Raw genomic sequence first — 21,436 nt, 5'->3', positions numbered from 1 at the left:
TAGATTTCATTATCTCCTTATTTTCTTTTAGTTCAAAGGGAAAAGATGTCCCAGCCATTTTTTTAAACAGGGAGACCCAGGTTCAAGTGACGTGGATAAAAGTATTGACCATGTCATTATCTCACAGCCTCAATTTCCCAATAAGAATATACCGTAGTGTTCTACTCTGTGCATCCAAACAAGATAATTTGTCTTATTTAGATACACATTCCCCTTTGGGTGCTAGCATTGGCACCTAGATCTAAAACAGATCTAAGACAGATATTTATTTCTGTTTGTCCAGTCCTATGATTAGCGTGAGGTGAATCAGAGTGAGCTTTAACAGCCAGGGAAGGCAGATGATAGTGTCGAGATTAACACCAGACTGTAAATTACACAAGGTAACTATTATGCTTTGAAAAATAGGTCAACCTTTGATCTGACTTTTTATCGAGATGGCTGGAATCTGACATATCCAGCCTCTAAATTAGACTCCTAAAATCTTATCAAAAGGAAATGGGTTTTTTGAAATCATTAGCATCTCTAGAATAGGTTGATCACATTTCCCCTAGTGCAGGCTTGAGTCTGTGCTGCTCTTTAACCTGCCATTTCAAATATAATTTTCCTCTGAACAACAGCAACAAAATAGAAAGAGCAATCACCAACTCACCATCAAGAGAAGGTGAAATCTGAAACTTCATTCCTCCTCGGTATGGTTATCCATACATCAATGGGAGACTGGAACTGTATGTTTATTTATTTGGCTAGGGCATATCTCTGAACCTCAGGGATTATAGAATTTCCCTGAAATGCCAGCGTTTTCCTTTCATATTCCTTTTATCTCTGTGTTATGTTTGTGCACTCTCTAATTCACAAACATGCCCAGCACAGTGGCACTATTCACCACAGAAACATAGGTGGGGAGGAGAGAGAGAGAGAGAGAGAGAGAGAGAGAGAGAGAGAGAGAGAGAGAGAGAGAATAAATCAGTGAACAGTCATTTGGACTCTGGTGAAAGTTGGAGGGGGATAATGTCTGGAGGAAGCTTCCCGTGATCTGTCTGGACTCTACATTGAACAACTCAGAGCAGGGGGAGGAAGGGAAAGGAGAATGTTAGCCACTTTGAGACTCCCTAGGGTAGTGATAAAGTGGGATATCAAATCCAAACTCTTCTTCTTCAGAGCACACATGGGAAAGGCAGGTGCCTTGATCTGTGGCACAGGGCCTGGTTCAATTTGAGAAGCAAGTGGTACAAATGACACAACCTGGGCTTGTCCTGTCTCAGTCTTTGGTCTTACAGCAGTAGATAGCAGTAAACCTCTGCCATGACAACAATGTTTGAGACACCTCACACAACATTTCCTCCTCAATGACAAAACACACGCACACACAGAACCTCTTCATACTCAACACTAAGACCAAAACATTTAGACTTGACCCAAGTAGCTAATGTTCTAGATCAGCGCTGCTCTGGAAGCTACCTCAGTGCTGTGGTGTCTCTGGATCCAAATGGTAACACTGGATGACCTCTTGGCCATTGGCCTATGTGGTGCCACACTGCCACAGGGTTCCATTTTTTAAAAAAAAATCATTTTTATTTGATTGTACAAATATAAATTCATAGCATTCCAAATGCACATCCATATAGAGAGATTACTCTGAATCTCAAGACTTCCCCTCCATCCCCTACACGAGTCCTATTGTCAACATTTACAACTGCATATTATTCCATATTGTCAGAGCTGCTTCAAGATCCTAGCTCACAGAGGATCACGCTAGCCAGCGGTCATTAAGTAAAAGTCTTTATTGAATTACAGTTTCCATTCTCACGCTGCTGTCTGCAACTCTACGTCTACTAGCTAGATCGGCGAGGCTCCGTCTGAGTCTCCGCCCCGTGCGCACCAACTTAATATCCTAGCCTTGCTCCACCTTTTCCTCCTGACTGTCCTCCTCTGGGTCTCTCTACCCCCCGGGGCTTCTTCCTTCCGGGATTCTTCTGACGCTGACCCGGACCCTTCTGCCTCCTTGCGCCGGGCTTTAGGACCTGGTTCCCTTTCGGGGCTGCTCACTGCGCCGCCTTCCTCTGCATTTGAACTTGGCGCGCGCGCCCAACCTTCCACTTTCCTCTTAACCGTTTCTTCGCTCCCCGATGGAGGTGTGGCCACTCCTGACTCCTGCCCTCCCTCCTGTGGTGAGCTGCCAGCGCTTCCCCCCTGGCTCCTTTCCTCTTCCCTGCTTCCTGGCGGTGACGCTGGTCCCGATTTCCAGCTGCTCCCCCCTGAGTCTCCTCTGGCTCTATCTTCCTGGGGTGCCTCCCTAGACTCCCCCCTTGCCCTGGCCACTGGTGCTCCTTTCTGTGAATCCTCTGATTCACTGGAAAGACTGGGAGATCTCGGGTCGTCGTCATCACTCATCCTTTCCTCTGTCTCCTCCCCTTCGCTCTCTGTTTCCTCCCTTGCCCGTGCCTCTGTACCTAAACCCCTGACATCCATCCCCCCCTCGAAGCCCCCCATTCCCCCCTCCCCTCCTTCCGGTGCTGGAGCTGGGGGCTGCTGTTGCAAAGGGACGAACGTCGGATAGCGGTCGCTTCCCGTGGCAGGCCTCCATCGGAACTCTTCCGGGTCTTCCTCTCTGCTCTCGTTGACGACAGTCACCTCCTCTTCCATCTCTGTGCCGCCGTGCTCGAAACCAGGGTCGTCCCCGAAAATGTCCATGTCCGTCTCTCCCGCACTTCCTCCAGGCGGCGTTGCTCGGCCGGAACAGTCCAGCCACTTCCTGCGGAACTGCTCCTCCGGCCTATCGTCCCACCAATACGAGGGTTCTGAGACAGATCCCGAGGGTGACCCCTCCGGGGAACGGACATCTCGTGTTGGTTCCTCGTCCGAGTCGAACCCCCTGAACGTGCTGTCCGAAAGCGTGGGCGTGAAAAGCCAGTCGTCGAAAAAGTCTGCTGGCATAGGTCTATGTGGGAAGAGGGCATGAAACTCGTCTTGGAGCAGAGGTTCGTCTAAAGCGTAGCCCGGCACCCAGCTGTTCGCACTTGCCGGGGTGCCCTCCCTGGCGAGAAAGTATTCTACTCCCTCTTCCCCCCATCTGGAGTCCAAAATCTCCGTGACTTCGTTGATGCGCTCCTCCTGTGCCACTCCCGCGTGCCCCGTTCCTTCTCTGAGCGGACTCGGCGCCGTTCCGGGTTCCTGGAACCTGTGCGGTGCCTTGTAGGGAGTGAGCACCGATCTGTGGAACACCGGATGCATTCTGGAACCCTCCGGAAGCGCCAGCCTGAAAGCCACCGGGTTGACCTGCTCTTCGACTTGGTATGGCCCCAGTTGTTTATGCCCTAGTTTCTTCTTGGCCAACGACCTGGCCGGCACTGCGTGGGCTGCTAACCAGACCCAGTCTCCCACGTGGAGCTCTTCGCCAACCCTTCTGTGTTTGTCCGCTTGTACCTTGTATGCGTGTTTAGCCAGCTCCAGGTGGCGCCGCAGCTGATCGTGGACTTCCTGCAGCTCCGACGCGAACGCATCTGCTGACTGCGGCTCCCCTTCTCCCCTGCATTCCAGTCCCGGGAAGGTTCTAGGGTGCCGCCCGTTGTTGGCGAAGAACGGCGTGACACCCGTGGATACGTGCTTCGTGTTGTTGTAGGCAAACTCTGCAAGCGGCAGGTAATCCACCCACGTCGCAGGCTGTTGGTTTGCATAACATCTCAGGTACTGCTGCATGATGGCATTGGCTTGCTCCGCTTGCCCGTTGGTCTGCGGGTGTCTCGCCGACGCCAGATTGATCTTGACGTTTAGGAAGCCCATCAGCTTCTGCCAGAAGTTCGAGATGAACTGCCGCCCGCGGTCGGACAGAATAGACCGTGGCAGACCGTGAACCTTGAACACGTGGTCTATGAACAGTTTGGCGGTTTGCTCTGCCGTGGCCACCTTAGCACACGGAATGAAATGCGCCATCTTGGAGAACAGGTCCACAACCACCAACACTGCCGTCTTGCCCCTTGAGCTGGGCAGATCCGTGACAAAGTCCAGAGCCACCCTTTCCCAAGGTTCGACCGGAGTTTGCAGCGGCTCCAACAGTCCAGCCGGCGGTTTGTGCACCGGCTTTGCCCTCTGGCAGGTGTCACACCTCGCCACGTAGTCTGCGACCTCCCCTCTCATTCCAGGCCACCAGAAATCCCTGGCTACTAATTCCACCGTCTTCTCCTTGCCAAAGTGCCCGGCCGTGGGTGCGTCGTGCAGCTGCTGTAGCACCTTGGCTCGAAGTTCGTCACCCGGCACGTAGATGGCCCCTTTACGGATGAGCAATCCATCTCGTAGCTGGAAACCGTCGGCCGCTGCCTTGCCCCCTCGCACCTCTGCCATCTTCGTTTGTGCGAAGGAGTCCCCCTGCAACGCTCGCCGCACCGCCTCTAGGTCCACGGTCGCCGCGGCGCACGCCCACACTGTCGGTGCAAAGATGTGCATGGCGGCCGCTGGTGTTGCGTCCTCCAGATACTGTGGCTTGCGGGAGAGAGCGTCTGCCATGATGTTGGTGTCCCCCGGGACATACTCTATTCGGAAGTCGAAGTCCGCAAAGAACTCAGCCCAACGTATCTGCCTCTGGTTCAGGAACTGTGCCGTGCGCCAGTGTTCCAGATTCTTGTGGTCCGTGCAAACCTGCACCGTGTGCTTGGCGCCGATCAGAAAGTGCCTCCACGCCTTGAACGCTGCATGAATGGCCAGCAACTCTCTGTCCCATATGGTGTAGTTCTGCTCGGACTTGCTGAGCTTCCTGGAGTAAAACGCTCCCGGCCGCCACACGCCCTGCGGGTCCTTCTGCAGCAGGACCGCCCCCACTGCTCTGTCCGAAGCGTCTGTCTCCACCCTCATCGGCATGCTGGGGTTGACATGAAGCAACTGCTCTTCCGACGCGAAGAGACGCTTGAGGGCCTGAAAGGACTGCTCCGCCTGCTCTGTCCAGATGAACTTCTTCTTCTTGGAGCTAAGGGTGTCAGTGATGGCCGCCGTCTGCATCGCGAAGCCCTTGATAAACTTGCGATAGAAGTTCGCAAAGCCGACAAACCGTTGGACCTCCTTCCGGTTGCGTGGGCTCTTCCAATCCAACACTGCTCGAACCTTGGCGCTGTCCATGGCGAGCCCCTTGTCAGACAGCTTGTAGCCCAGAAAATCCACCTCCGGCACGTCAAATTGGCACTTCTCCAGCTTGGCGTAGAGCCTGTGTTGCTTTAGCCTGCCCAGCACTTCCTTGACGTGCTTGTCATGTTCTTGCTGCGACTCCGAAAAGATCAGGATGTCATCCAAGAAACAGACGCACGTCTTGTAGAGAAGTCCCGCCAACACGTGATGCATAAATGCTTGAAAAACGTGAGCGCCATTTTGCAGTCCAAAAGGCATAACCCTGTATTCGTAGGTACCCAGTGGCGTGAACATGGCTGTCTTCCACTCATCCCCCTCCCGCATGCGAATGAGGTTGTACGCCCCCCGCAGGTCCAACTTGGTGAACACCTTTCCCTTCCGTACCTTCGCCAGGAGGTCGTCGATGCGGGGCATGGGGAAGTCCGACGGCTTGGTCACACTGTTCAAAATCCTGTAATCCACTACGAGTCTTTTTTGGGGCGTGTCTCGCTTCTTAACAAAGAATACAGGACTGCCCCCCGCTGCCTTAGACTCCTGGATGAAACCGCGCTCCAAATTATGATCGATGAAGTCTTTGAGTTCCTGCAGTTCGTCCTCAGACATGGAATACAGCTTCCCTTTAGGCAGCGCCGCCCCCGGCAGCAGGTCAATCTTGCAGTCATATGGTCTGTGAGGGGGTAGCCTGTCCGCCTCCTTCTCGCAGAAAACTTCCAGAAATTCTGCGTACTTGTGGGGAATCGCTTGCAGCGTGCCTAGCAGCAGCTGTGACTCCTCTTCCTCTCCTTCCTGCCTGGGTACGATGCAGTGTTCAGCACAAAAGGAAGAGCCGAAGACCAGCTGCCTCTGGAACCAAGCCATCGTTGGGCTGTGCTTGTCCAGCCAACTCATGCCCAATACAATGGGCGTGTCAGACAGTTGAGTGACGTTGAAGCTGATGACTTCCCTGTGATTCCCAAGTCGCATCACCATTGGTGGCGTCTGCTTCACCACTTGCCCCCCGAGCAGCTCCCTGCCATCCACCGTGACAACCTGCAGGGGCAGTGTGGCCGGCAGCAACTGCACAGCGTGCCTGTCGACAAATTCCTGCCCTATAAAGTCCGCGTTGCTGCCGGAGTCGATGGTGATTGGCACGTCCATGGTGATTCCATTGGGCAGCTGGAGAGATGCTGTGAGCCTCACTACTGGTTTGGGCGGGAGGGGGTTCACTGGCTGTAAAATTCCTGGGGACTGCGTCACTAACACGTCTGGCTGGGCCCCAGTGCCTCTTCCTCCAGCCAGACATCGTCGTTTCCCTGCTGTGGTCCTCCCTGCTGCGTTGCTGCAGTCACCATTGCTGAGGCTGCAGTAAGCTTGTGGGGCCTCTGGGGACACTCTTTCGCCATATGCCCTGGCTGCTCACAGACGTAACACTTCCTGGTCCCTCTAGGAGGCTTCGCCTTCACTGCTGCCGGTGCCAGGGCTCTGGTTGCTGACTGAGCCCTTGCACCTCCAACCTCCATAGGTTCGGCTCCTCCTCCTGGCGGAGGCGTGGATTGCGCCCGCGCTGCTTCTCTGGGAAAGAAGGAGGGGCCCCCGGCTGGTTCGCGCCCTCCACGCCCTTCGTCCTTGCTCCACGGACGTCCTTCCAGCCTCACCCCCACAGCCAGTGCCCTCTGAACGACCGCCTGGGTGGTTCGGGGTCTCTCCCCCCTCGCTATCTCATCTTTAATCGAGTAGTGCAGTCCCTCCCAAAAGAGGTCTCTTACAGGAGCCGAATCTCTGTCCCATTCCAGGGCGCTGACCAAGGCGAAAAAGCGGGCATGATACTGTCTGACGCTGGCCCTCCCTTGTCTCAGCCCATGCACCTCCTTCCGTGCAAGATCAATGTCAATACTTGATAAGAAACACCCATCCATCGCTTTAATAAAGGCATCCGCATTCTGGAGCGCCGGATCGTTATCTCTCCATAAATTGCGCAACCATGCTTTCGCCTCCCCATGCAGATGGGACATGATGAACCCCACTCTCTCCTGTTCATCTCTAAAGTCTTTATGCAACAGTTGCAGTGCGCACAGTACGTCGGCTCTAAAGTTGGGATACTGTTGCAGGTTCCCATCGAAGTGAGAGAGCAGCCCGCCTGTCCGTCTCGCCAACCCAATTCCCTCCTGCCGGGGTGTTTGCTTTGCCAGTACGTCTAACCTGACCTGGAGATCCCTGCAGGCGGCAGCTGCCTCGTCCTCTCTCTTCCTGGATGCGAGAACCTCGGCGTTCAGTTGTGCCACTGCTTTTCTGAGGTCCTCTATCTGCTGTTCAGCCGTCATGTCTCCTGCCGTTCGTGAGCTCGCTAGTGGGCGCCTGTTTCTCTCCCCTCCTCGAGGCTGCAGATGCCCACAATGTGGAGACGGAGCCTACTGTCAGAGCTGCTTCAAGATCCTAGCTCACAGAGGATCACGCTAGCCAGCGGTCATTAAGTAAAAGTCTTTATTGAATTACAGTTTCCATTCTCACGCTGCTGTCTGCAACTCTACGTCTACTAGCTAGATCGGCGAGGCTCCGTCTGAGTCTCCGCCCCGTGCGCACCAACTTAATATCCTAGCCTTGCTCCACCTTTTCCTCCTGACTGTCCTCCTCTGGGTCTCTCTACCCCCCGGGGCTTCTTCCTTCCGGGATTCTTCTGACGCTGACCCGGACCCTTCTGCCTCCTTGCGCCGGGCTTTAGGACCTGGTTCCCTTTCGGGGCTGCTCACTGCGCCGCCTTCCTCTGCATTTGAACTTGGCGCGCGCGCCCAACCTTCCACTTTCCTCTTAACCGTTTCTTCGCTCCCCGATGGAGGTGTGGCCACTCCTGACTCCTGCCCTCCCTCCTGTGGTGAGCTGCCAGCGCTTCCCCCCTGGCTCCTTTCCTCTTCCCTGCTTCCTGGCGGTGACGCTGGTCCCGATTTCCAGCTGCTCCCCCCTGAGTCTCCTCTGGCTCTATCTTCCTGGGGTGCCTCCCTAGACTCCCCCCTTGCCCTGGCCACTGGTGCTCCTTTCTGTGAATCCTCTGATTCACTGGAAAGACTGGGAGATCTCGGGTCGTCGTCATCACTCATCCTTTCCTCTGTCTCCTCCCCTTCGCTCTCTGTTTCCTCCCTTGCCCGTGCCTCTGTACCTAAACCCCTGACACATATTCTATATTTTATATCAATCCATATTGTCCATAGCATTTGTTACATTACAAGTGGGTTTCAAATCCTGCTGATGTTTCCATCTGCTTGCAGTGGTCTCCTAGATAAGTTATAATTTTCCCCCATTCCTTTTTTAAAGTTTTTGTCCTCTTGGTTCCTGAGTTTTCCAGTTAGCACCACAGGTTTCCATTTTATTCCTCATGCTGTTCAACAAGCAACATGAAAATGCTGGGAGAAATTACCTGGAAGTTTAGGCTGAAGTGTCACCAGTATGTGAATGACATTCAGTAAAATCTAATAGGTTGGTGGGGACAAGAAACAGGGCTTTCTCCTTGGTGGGCCTCTACCTGGTGTTGTTCTGTTCTGGGGACCCACTCTAATCTTTAAAGAAGCTTTGAAGATTAGAATGGACTTTAGAGTCTAAATTGGTACGTTGGATAATGGGGACTATTGACCAGGACTGGTTTTATAATTCAAATGTAAAAATTTGTTTACCCTCCACCCTTTTACTGTTGTATTAATTGTTCTGTTAAGTTTTATGCTTCGTACATGGGTTAATGAGATGATTGTCTGAAATCTGGTACAGAAGTCATTACCTAAATAAATAAAATAAGCCGATGACCGCCCATGGAACAGGACTTTCTTGGGACATTTCATTTACATGGGTGCCTCTACCTCATTTTTGGCAACTCTCCTCTTGCACTATGCCTCATCTCTTGTCCTTTGGATATCCCCCCCCGCCAAGAGCTGCAGTAAGTGTGGGTGTGTGATAGAACTGAAAAAGCCCTTGTGTTTTGATTTTCTTTGGCATATCAGAGCAAACTGTTCTGCATTGCTTGCTTCTTGATGTAGAGCAAGATATGTTTCACTTTTAAATCAGCACAGGGAGCTTATGGCTTTAAGCTTTGATTTCAAATAGCTAGGCCTGTTCAGGAGCAGGAGAACTGGAGGAAAGCATATGCTAGAAGACTTCTTGGAGCACTGTTTTGCCTCCCTGCAACAAGCTTTCATTACCTTTGAATGCAGCTGATTCCCATGTTGCTTTGCGTGCATGTGTTTTTCTAAACGTACGCTTTTCTTAAGCAGGGCTGCTCATTTTCAGTGTGTCCAATGTTTGGATTGTTTGGTTTTTGAAAATCCACTCTCCCCACCCAAAGGCATCCCCTGGTACCAAGCTCATTAACAGAACTCGGCGGCCTGCTTGTCTTCTCCTGCGCTTGCACCACAGACCGGAGCATTCCTCAGCCCCCCATGTCATCCATTTAGCATTGTTATTCCTGAACTTGTATAGAAGTCAATCAAAATTAAAAACCCAAGCAATGCATCTGAGCTTTTCATGTTATGTTTTCACAGCCCGTTTTCTTCTTCGAGGAGACGTCCTGAACTTTTTCTACTAAAGTGCCTTTGACAGCAGAGCTTGGGCTGAAAAACAGTTGGGCAGCTGGGTGGAGTATTATGGCGGGCGAGAGAGAGAGATGGAAGACTATTATGGAAAGCAGCTTAGCAGATACGATAGCTTTCAGCTTAATCATACTTGATTGCCACAGTATATTGCTTATATGTCATTGTTTGCAGTTACCTCCACAATCCAGTTAAGGCAACAATTTTGGGACTGAAACCTGGTCCCTTTTCTCTGCCATGGTTTGTGCAATCAGTGATCCATGAAGTTATAATAACCCTGCAAGGCATTAAGCAGAGATCCCTCAACTCATTCTGAGCTCCCGTCGACATGGGAGTTTATAATGGCTTTTTTTCCTGCTTCTTGTTTCTCCAAACTTTTCTGCCAACTGGAAATCCATTATTCATGGCTGGATCTTAATCTGAACATCCAGCAAGTCTAAATAGTTAGAGTAGAATCCCCTTGAAGTGTTTTTTCATCTCTCAGAGTTACCCCTCAAGACAGCTTTAGTGACACTGGAGTCGTGGATTAATTGACTTGTTTGCTCAGCTAATTAACTGCAGATTAAATATGGATATTTTAGGGTTGCTTTGTGTAGAGAGCACAGTTGTAGAATGCATTGTTCTGCTCAGGCAAACCATTTATAATTATTCCCCAAAGATTATATTGTGTTTTTGTCCTCTTCTCAGTGTAGAAATAATTTCTGTTGCCCTTCCATTGTACTTCCATCACCAGCAACCTATTTTTCCCCAGGGTTGGAGCAGCACCTCTGGATAAATCTAATCAGAATGCTTGCCCTAGGATGTGCAAGTCGTGCCTAGTCATAGAGATGTGCACAGCTTGTGGGAGTCTTGCTGGCCTCAGTTTGTCAGTATTTTGTAACATAAGGAATTGGAATGGCCATTGTTTCTCAGTACTGCCTGAACTGATTAGCAGCCTTCCTTCAGTGTTTCAGACAGGAGCATTCCCAAATGCTATATGGAGATACTAGAGATTGAACTTGCACATCTTCTATGTGCAAAGCTATGATCTTTCCTCATGATCCCCTCTTATACTTTAAAAATATGTACTTACATAAAAGGGAAACACTTGCACACTTTACAACATGGTTAGCAGGGGAATACTGCAGATGTAACTTGCTTTCCCCCCTAAAACCATGCTCTGTATTTCAAGAAAGTTTTTTTAACAATCCCATCTTCTTTGAAATATGTTACTTAAGGGAAAATATATCAACATTTAAGCAACTGTGCTATTCTTTTTAAAGACTGTTCCCCACAATAATATCTTATTCATGTATCCCATTAATTGTCACCTGCCTCCTACTGGCCAAACTGGAATATTATATGCCAATGAATGGGCAATACAGTGGTACCTTGGGTTACAAACACCTCAGGTTACAAACACTTTGGATTACAGACTCCACTAACCCGGAAGTAGTACCACAAGTTAAGAACTTTACCTCAGGATGAGAACAGAAAGAACGGTTTTAGATTAAGAACGGACCTCCAGAACAAATTAAGTTCGTAACCAGAGGTGCCACTGTAATGGGGAAAGTACAGAAGGGAGGCAAAATGGTTGGTTCCACTGTTTTATCTCTGAGTTGAGCTATAACACAATGTAAAGGTAACAGGGAATGCAATAAAAACGTAAGAGGGTATGAGTGCTTGCCTGCTCGCAGCACAAGAGTCCATGTCTCTTACACATCTCTTTAACCTTGCAGCCCCTCCCTCATTCACTCACACATATTGAAAGGCTATGCTCACACTCCTGTTCACTCTGCATTCACTGCATTCCCAATGCTGGTTTGGAAAGGACTGTTGCGAACATAATGCAATACATATCTATCTTGTCATTTCTTATGCAAAATACTGCATTTTGATTCCCTTTCCCTCCTAAACCAGTTTTGATCCGATTTGAGAAAAAGAACAACCTGGCTGTGTTTTAAGTTGGTCATGTGGTACGGGCTCCTGAAATACCATCCTTTACACTGAATTGTCCTGTTGCAGCATAGGGTCTCAGCATCAGATCACTAATGGGCGAGCATGATCCTGCTGCTCATATTGAACAGCCTTATATAAAACTCTCAACAGAAAGCTCCCCACTCACATTTTCAATCCTACATTTGATATTTGAAAAAGGCACACCTGGGCATCTAGGAGAGTGGGGAAAATGGGGTTGCAGAAAAAAGAGTCTTCCAACCAAAGCAAAGAAACAAACAAACTAAGATAAGAGAATGTTTAACGTCAGCTTCAAATTCTTGTTTTCAGTACTGTTTATACTCTTTAGCTGGAGAAACCTTTGCATCCAGTCAATTTATTCCTGGCAAAGTAAATTGAAATTTGTGGATGGCCATAAGCACAGAGTTCTCTGTTATCCTATTCCCCGTGGTTTAGAATAACAAGCGACACCCAGATCAGAGACCTTGGGGAGAGAAAAACACAGTTCTGACAGACGTAGAAACACTTTTGTGCCTTCTACTCCCCCTTCTCCCGTGAAGGTTTTACTGCTGTGGAGGCTGTTGTCTGTTGGGTCAGAGAGCGCAGATGACTTCAGCTAGTCAGTTTCAGTTTATTGCCTGGCTCAGGTGTATCTAATAAGTAACTTCAAGGTCATCCCCCGTCATTAAAAACGCCACAGTCAAGGAAATGATAGTGGGATCGTAAACTCATATTGACATAAGTAATTATGCCATTGGTTCCTGCCATAGGAAGCTTGTATGTTTGCAAACAACTCTCCCCTCTTAAAAATAATCCTCAGGTTTTGTCAGATCCTGCTTGACCTTAGCTGCTTCCCCAAGTAGCCCAGATAATGAAGGAGACTGGAGAGCAGGGGAGGGGTGACAATGACTTCACCTAGCTCCTTCTTCTTTCCAGAGAGTTTGGAAAGAGAGGGGGAGAAAAAGAACAGAACAGAAGAAGAGCCAATGGCCTATCGACTGCAGCATCCCCTTCTCACAGTGTCCAAGCACAATCTTCTTCCTTGGCAATCACTTGTAGCCGAGTAAGATTGTCTTCCATAAACACGGTTTTAACAATGAATCCGTAAGTGGCTGTGGAGGCCAATTCTGCACCCACACGTCCTTCCACAATGGGGACATTGGTTTCCGGGAGGAGTTGATCACAGTGTGGATTTGCCAGGCATGCCTTCCTCTTAGCACGTTTCTCCCTTGCGTCCTGAGTTCGAGTGTCTTCAGAGCCCATGACACTTTTGGTAAAGGCTGTTCTCCAATTGGAGCACTCGCAGGCCAGTGTTTCCCATAGCACTCTCCCCTCCTGTGGTTTCCATCTACTGGTTCAGAAGAATTACTGCCTGCAACCATGAAAGCAGAGCAGAAAGCAGTGAGTGTGAGTGTGTGGGTGCAAATTTTGGTTTTTGCTTGCCTGATCCAACTGGCTGCTCTAGTGAAATGTGTGTGTGGGTAGAAACACTGGTTTTTTGCATTGCTGGAATGTAGCCTACTGCACAGAGGCAAGAGTCTGCATATTTTTGCCTTTGGTCCACCCACCACTGGCATGTTCAGCACTTAGAATATGGCCCAGAAAGGAACAGAAGCCTCAGCCTGAATCCCCCCCCCCATCCCTACATTTGTAGAAGGCACACTTAGTGTGAAAAGCTGAAAAAAGGCCAAATTCCTCTCCCAAAGCAATTTCCAGGTTGCCATGGAAAACGCCCACAAAGAATGAAAATTGTCCAGTCATGTTGAGCTGCTGGCGAAATGTTAAATGTTCTGTACTAGCTGTCAGGTGGAGCAATACTGCTGAAATTCAGTTTGAGTCATTTTTTTACAGTCACTGTGGGGTTCTGTGATGATATCTACTAGAATCCTTGAGCATTCCAAATTTCCTTGCTCTCTGCTAGGCCTTGCAGTGTATACATGATACATCCTTTCCCTCTTGAAATACACATTTGGGGAGCCCTTGGCAGTTTAGGAGTCATAGAATCATAGAATCATAGAGTTGGAATAGACCACAAGGGCCATCGAGTCCAACCCCCTGCCAAGCAGGAAACAAGCTCAGCTGTAATATCTTCCCATGGCAAAATAATAGTAAGAATAAGAATAATAAGAATTTTAACTATCAGGTGTCACTGGTCTTACCCCAGTGATGACAGAAAACAGGACCAGACTACTTCCAGCAACGCATTTCATCCACCGCCTATATATTAGGGTTTAGAGTTCCCTCTGTACAATATTTTGGGGGGTGTTAAGTAAAGCATTATTATTATTTCTTTAAATCCAGCCTGCTTAAGAAAACAGCATTATTGTTCGTCGTTCCTATAATAAAAACGTTTCTAAGTATATGGCAGGATGTGTGGGTGGGTGTATGGACAGAACAACTTTTTTTGCCGTTTTGCACGTTCTTAAGGAATAGAGACCCTTTTCGTTTCCTACACCTAGGGGGCGCAGCAGGATTATTGCAAAGGTCGGAAGCGGCGAGCTTTGCCTTTTTGCAAATATTTTAAGGAAACAGTGGAAAGTTCAAAGTAGATGGATATATTTTTTTTTAAGAAGATCTGGAGAGGTCAAACGATTGGTGTTTTTTGCGGATCGAGATTTCCTGGAACTACCCTCGTTTGGAAAAGGTAAAACGTGCTGTCTCTTTCCCCAACCCTTCCCGTCCGTCTTTTTCTTTCCTTTCTTGCAGAGCCCAGGTTGTCTTCTGTTGCAGGAGAACAGTCACCATTCATGTGCTCTGCTGAGCGCAATTCCCAGAAAAAGAAATGAATGTGATGCATTTTGCTTCGGGTTTTTTTTTCCATTTGCGATCTGATCTGATCTCATTTCATCAAAATATTGTAGTGGAGAAAGAAAGTTGTGCTGTGGATGCGAGCAACAGCATGAGAAAGATTCTTGCAAGCCAATTTCAGACTCACCCACGTGCGTAAAAGAAAAAAGTTTTGCCGGCGTGCCAAACACTGCCTTGCTCAAAAACGCTATTTAGAAAGGTATTCCTACACGTAGCAGCGATCTAATAATGTTTAAATTGGATTGTGGATAATAGTGTAAATTGCACACAGACATTTAGCTAAATTCATTTACATAGCCTAATTCAGAATGCAACTCTATGCATATTTAGTCAGAAGTTAGCCCCACTAGGTTCCATGAGGTTTACTGCCTAATCAGTGTGTTGCAGATTACTGCTAAAACTGCTAGCTAGTTAGGAGATGCAATAAGTTGCCCATGTCCCTTCCATATGATATTTCTTAAAATACTATTGCTTTAAATAATTAAGCTTTTCAATGCATTACATAATTTTGTTTAATTAACTTAACTTGGGCTATGGAGCATGCCCTTTGAAACACAGTGGAGCTTGCCTCTGAGTCAAAAATACATAGGATTGATTTTTTAGCTTTTTAACAAGCGAAAAACAAATATATTACATCAGATTAGGATCAGATTATTTTAATTAAACTGTAGATGTTCTATTTCAAATAATATCAATTTATTCACTTTTAGAAAAATCATATTAAATTCATTAGCCACAAAATAGACTTTTCCAGCACTGCCATTCCCCCCCCCCCCAAAAAAAATCATTTTGCAGAGAACAGAGGTGATTAAAATTGGACCAAATGCCTACATTGTAAAATTACGATCAGTGAAAAAGTTAATCAATTCCAGGGCTTTAATGACTTCTTCACCCATGAGGTGTTTTGCTCCCTAACTCTTCAGGCTACCTTTGAGGTGATGAAAAGTAGTAAGGGGGGAAATGGCCCTGATGTTCCTTCATGCAATGCAAGTTATCACTTGAAGTGATACCTGGTTTGAAAGTACTGTACACAAACAGCTCATGGGCCTGTGGCCACCAGTTCATGTAATATTCCCTTGATGTACACTGAAATTTTTGCATGCATACATTTAAGTTTCATTATTTTAATCCCAATTCAGTTGACAACTTTTAAATTACTAAATCAATCATTCAATTTCTAAATTGTTTTCTCCCTTAGTGTCTCAGAGCATATCACGATGTGTCTACATGCACAGGAATATGTGCAATACTTGCTAGACTTTACAGTGCAGTCCTGTATTTCAGAATTAAGCACCATTGAATTCAATTGGGCTTAATCCCAGGTAAATGTCAGGATTGCTGCCTTTTATCTTATTTTTTTCTTTGTGAATGCTTAATTTGCAATACTACTTTGTTAATGGCTTTTATGCAGTTACACATATAGGCTTTCATGCAATTAATAATGATTAATGAATCAATACTTTCAGCCTATCATGTTTGACCCTGCTGAGCATTCATGGCACATGTAGCATACAGGCCTTAGTCTGTAAACCAACTGAGTAAGTAACCTCAATGAAGTGCGAACACCAGTGGGGCATTTCAATAGTAAATGTGTTATGGATTACAGACATACTGTTTTACACATTATTTCTGCCATATTCTGAACTTGCAAGTTAGAAAGAACGACTTTTCACACACACATACAGAGAGAGAGAGAGAGAGAGAGAGAGAGAGAGAGAGAGAGAATGTCATTAAAATCAGATTAAAACCTAGAAAATAAAATACATCATATGTGTGCAAGCTGTATCCCACTTAAAATTAATTATAAAAGGTTGAATCTCATATAAAATTAATATACATGTACAAAGAGCACAACCCATCTATTATTGTTTTTCCTGTAAAGCTTTCCTTTCTTTTTTTTTCTTTTTAAAAAAGTATGATTGTCATTCAGGAACTTTTGATTCATGCCCACCCACCTACTGCTTAAAGTCTTTTTGAAAAATCGGCTGAGTTTATTTTAAGCCAATAACCTTACTCAGGCCAATGAAATGACAGGATGAAAAGGACAGATTTATTGTCCCTAATCAACAGATCGTTTAGGTCATTACAGTCTCATTACAGAGAGGCAGGCTGGGCAGCTAAAAACCTTCACTCCAGTTTATCATACAAAGCAATGAGTTGTGAAGACAGCAGCATACAAGGTTTTCTGGAGTTGTGCCATAGCTGAGCTTGCTATGTTCATTTTCTGATCAGAGTTATCTTATTGGCAAGTCTGTCCATTGCTTTTCCCAATTTTAATTGATTCCTTCCATTAAAAGGCGTTCCTTTCTCTCTCGTTTTAATGGATCGGTTTTAAAGAAGCTGCGAGTGAAGGATAGCAATGAGAGAGAATACCAGCAGCTTTAAAAAAGGTGTCCTTTTAAAAGTTCCCAGTTCACTATTAAAGAAAAAAAAAATAGATGGAGGCTGTAATAAAGTATGAAACCTCAGATAGGGAGTTTTTAACATGGTAAAAGTGATCACAACTTTTCTGCCAACAGTGGACCATTTTTATTTTTTTAAAAAAAGAAGCAACCAGCAGCCTTATGTTTGTTGTGTATGTCTTTCTATTGATTGTGTTTCAAATCAAAATTGTGAACAGCTCTTCCTTCCTCTCCACTTGCCATTTGGATCCTCTCCCCCCCCCATCCCCTTCCACAGGGTCCAAAGAATAGAGCTGAGCCCGCTTTGAAAATAAGCCTCCTTTTATGAACGTTTGCTATTGTGAAACTTTTGCAGACCCGTAGCTAGATTCTAGCCAAAGAGGGAAGGAGAGGGAGAGTGGAAGTGCACACATACAAATGAAGATGTGTGGTGTGTGGGGTTTTTTTGTTTTGTTTTTAAAATATTTTATCTATCAAATTTTGGCTGATGGACTCCCAAATCCTATAAAATCAAGTGTTCATTTGCTCTCAGGTCACCCCCATTCAGCCGAAGGTGGTGATTCACCACCTCCATTGAAGTCAGCACCGAGGGCTTCAGTTGAGATCTTGGTTGTCTTAATGAGGTTCCTCCTCCTTTAATGTGTGTGATTCCCCCAAACATGGAGTTAATGAGAGCGGATGCCCACCCCATCAGCCCCCAGACAGCCTGCCACATGCATGGAGCTAACCCCAAGGTGGTGGTGAAGTACCCTCCACTCTTCCCACTCCCTTACCCTTTACCCTGGTAATTATTCAACCTCTTGTGACCCTCCTTTCCATCCCTTTTATCCCGGCCTCTGTGCCTATTCTCCTTGGCAGACACAGCTGAGCTGGCGGAGAGTGCAGAGGGGTCCCTCCATCTGCCACTTTCTATGTGTCCCCCCACTCTAAATAAAATAAGGGTCACTTTTCTGGATCACACACCAGGGCCCATGACAAATGAGTCCCAAAGGCTTTGATGCCTGTGTTTGGACACAAGCAATTATCTCTAATTATTGTTTTTCTTTTCAGTTTGCCCAACATTAAAGAGCCCTGCAAAGCAGCTTTAAAGAGGGGGCTCGGGAGAATGAATAAGGCACTTCTCCGGGCGATTCCCCTCTCTCCCCTCCTCCCTTTGCTAATGTCTCTCTCTCTCTCTTTCCGTATTGAGGGAGACAAAAATCTTCACAAATGTTTTAAGGCACAATATGAAGCAGGCTGGTGTGTGGGTATTTGTGTGTGTGAAGATGATTTCTAAAGACACGGGAACATTTGTACAAATAAGGTGCAGATGGACGAGAACATGGGAGGGGAAATGGTTTTCAGCTGGGAAGAAAGCGGGGAAGGAGGTTTTTTGTTGTTTTTTTGAAAAAAGAAAACTTTACAATTTCCCACCACTCATAAATAAAACATCAAAATTGTCTTAATGCTTGCTGCCAGCAAAGAAAATAGTAGGCAAAGTATCCAAAATTGGCTCTAACAGGCTATAGTAGGTGATAGGTTCCAGCCAGCAGTTAATAATAATAATAATAATAATAATAATAATAATAATAATAATAATTTATTATTTATACCCCGCCCATCTGGCTGAGTTTCCCCAGCCACTCTGGGCAGCTCCCAATCGAATGTTAAAAACAATACAGTGTTAAATATTAAAAACTTCCCTAAACAGGGCTGCCTTTTGATGTCTATCAGTTTATATTTTGGGTGTTGCCTTGTTTCCCAGGTTGTTCAATAACTACATTAACGTGTGTTCATTAATACACAATAATGTTTATGTACATACACTTGCACTCAAATGCACATTAAGCACAGTGATACAAAACTTGGACAAGCCAAAGTGCTTGGATTGAAATTGATGTTCATCCCATTGTCTTTAATAAGATTAAAGCGTTAGTCCTATACACACTTACATAGGAGTAAGTCCCATTGAACTCCTTGAGATTTGCATCCAAATAAGTATCAGGCTGAAAGGCAAGTAATTATTGGCGTGTTAGACAGCTGACACAGAAATATACACATAAACACATACATCTATCATTGGTTGTCCTCACTTGCAAGTACATCTCACCCTGGCATCTAGCTTCTAATCTTCTCATCTGCGCATGCAGGCATATGAATCAGGCACGTGTCAAGAGAGACAACTGATTTTTGCCAATATGTAAAAACTCACCACCCATACCCTCCATGCCAGCCTCTTACAGTTTTTGCTTAACTTCTGTTTCCTTGGGGGAAAGATGCGACAAGTTGTGGGATGGTTGAGCACCCCATCTTGATTTTGGCTACACATGCAAGTTGACAGGCACTCTGTGTCCTCATGTGAGAAAGGATGCTGATTTAGGGGTACAGTGGTACCTCAGGTTACATACGCTTCAGGTTACATACGCTTCAGGTTACACACTCCGCTAACCCAGAAATAGTGCTTCAGGTTAAGAACTTTGCTTCAGGATAACAACACAAATCGGGCTCCGGTGGTGCAGCAGCAGCAGGAGGCCCCATTAGCTAAAGTGGTGCTTCAGGTTAAGAACAGTTTCAGGTTAAGAACAGACCTCTGGAATGAATTAAGTACTTAACCCAAGGTACCACTGTATTACTTTTGGGGAGGGGGTAAGATGAGATGGGACTGACTTGATTTGGTTAGTGTCTTGATTGCTGGGAGAAATCAACCTGCCCTTTATATAAAAACAGATAAGATAAATAGAGGCGTGTAAATAAAAAGACAAACAATATGGTTATTCAAAGTCTTATGCACTGCTCTTCATTGCTATTTTGCAGGCATAGGCAACCTAAGGCCCATGGGCCGGAAGCGGTCCATGGGGATCATTTAACCGGCCCATGGACCCCCGCTTCCTGCTTGGTCGGCTCCTGTGGGCTGTGCTAAACTGGCATGGAGCAGAGCGGGGACCGCCTTCCGCGACGCTGGGCAGCTTCCCATTGGCTGCAGGAAGCTCCTTCAGCCAATGGGAAGCTGCACACGCCTCCTCCGCGCCGGAAGGAGCGCTGGAAATTGCGTTTGTGCATGTGTGTGCACATGCAAGCGCGCACGCACACACACTGGCCCACTGTGGTGTCTGCAGTATTGCAAACCAGCCCATGCCCCAAAAACGTTGCCTACCCCTGCTATATTGTATTGCTATGGCTATGTGATACTTTCTCACCAGTATTGCTTCTAACTAGCCTACAGTGGATCAGATACAGAATGTCATGCTAGGAGCGTCTCTGGCCCTCACAATGCAGATACATTTGTGCTACACTTTTATACAAGGACAGGGGGTGATAGCACAGTATTCTCCATCAATGCTTCTGGGCCAACTTCCTTCCTGTAGCCTCAAGTCTTAGGCTGTCAGCCCAGGCACTGCAGCTTCTAGCACTGAGTAGGACAGATTTCAGAGACTTCAAACAAGACCTGACATTGCTTTACTGTCCAGCTGACCCATAATTTCTCAGTAGTGAAGGGTCATAGCCCAGTGGTAGATCATCTGCTTTGCATGTGGAAGGTCCCAGGTTCCATCTCCTCAGCATCTCCTGGGAGACACCCCTGCCTAAACCCCTGGTTAGCCATTTCCAGTTAGTGTAGGCAATACTAAGGTAGCTGGTCAAACTTGGCATGCCATTTCTCGAGGAAATTTCTATGATTTTTTTAATTATTTCACCTACCCCCAAAAGAAGGCCACTCTACAGATTCCATCTTTTTTGTGGTGGCCACCATCAGTACCTTGGAGATACCTCTGTAGCTCTGGGGTACTGTGGAGGATACAAAATGTGGCCAAGCTGCCAACATAGTAGCTTTCTCTTCACATAAAGAAACTGTGATACCATCCACTGCTATGGTGTGCCCCACCCCTAATAAACTTGTGAATTTCTACTCCCCATAATAAATTCAGTGATAGTGCACCCCCCCCACTGTCCACAAATATGTTGGGGAGCATTGAGATACCATTTGCTCACACCCCAACTTTAATATTTAGGCAAAAGACTTTGGAATAAACTTTGATAGATTTACAAACAATCAGCTGGAAAGTGCCCTTTCATACTATTTAGGGGGCAGGGGGTGTTTTTGGCTTTGGCATGCTGTCACACAACAGCATCATTATTTGGCTAGTATTCTGGAATAATGTACTCAAAGAAATCTGCCTTTTCTTCTACCACAAAAAGCCAACTTCTGTGAAATCTCTGAACTGGATCCTCAATATTTTCATTAGTGTGCCATGTGTGTGCAAGGATTGTCCCAGTTTCTGTGTGGAAGGTTTGGGATTCAATAGTTTGGGAAACATCTGCTTCATGCAACTTCCCTGTCAGTTTGCAAGCTCAGTTCAGAGGAGAGATAGGGATGGTAATGAGCCAAAGTATTGCCCATGACAACAATCATTAGCTGCAGACAAAATTCCATCATAGTATCAAAATTTCTCATAGTTCAGGCAGACATGTTGTTCCCCTTCTAATCTCATATACTTCCACAATATTAGAATTCTGGTATACCAGGCATTATTGTTATTCTTCTTCACAAAGCTGTGAAATGGTTATCCTTTTGCATGTGCTCATAACACTGTATTTCAAGGCTATTTTGATGCTTGTGTCTCACTGCAATTGGGAATAAACTAACAGAGGCTACTA

The 21,436-nt window shown here is 46.6% G+C and overlaps 1 protein-coding gene across 1 annotated transcript in view; it reads right to left on the bottom strand.

The window, feature by feature from the left end:
- Positions 1-12,633: 12,633 nt before the first annotated feature.
- LOC308586544 (uncharacterized protein) overlaps positions 12,634-21,436 on the bottom strand; it is a 107,500-nt gene continuing 98,697 nt past the window's right edge. Inside the window, exon 4 of the mRNA XM_081193259.1 lies at positions 12,634-12,966. Within this exon, the coding sequence (XP_081049385.1) occupies positions 12,644-12,966 (323 nt within the window). The 3' untranslated portion in view covers positions 12,634-12,643. The remainder of the gene's footprint in view (positions 12,967-21,436) is intronic.

Source organism: Podarcis bocagei (assembly GCF_964188305.1).
Source record: "Podarcis bocagei genome assembly, chromosome: 5".
In the NCBI taxonomy this organism is placed as follows: Eukaryota; Metazoa; Chordata; class Lepidosauria; order Squamata; family Lacertidae; genus Podarcis; species Podarcis bocagei.
Note: the sequence above shows the minus strand (reverse complement) of the source record. Positions and strands in the feature narration are given on the sequence as shown.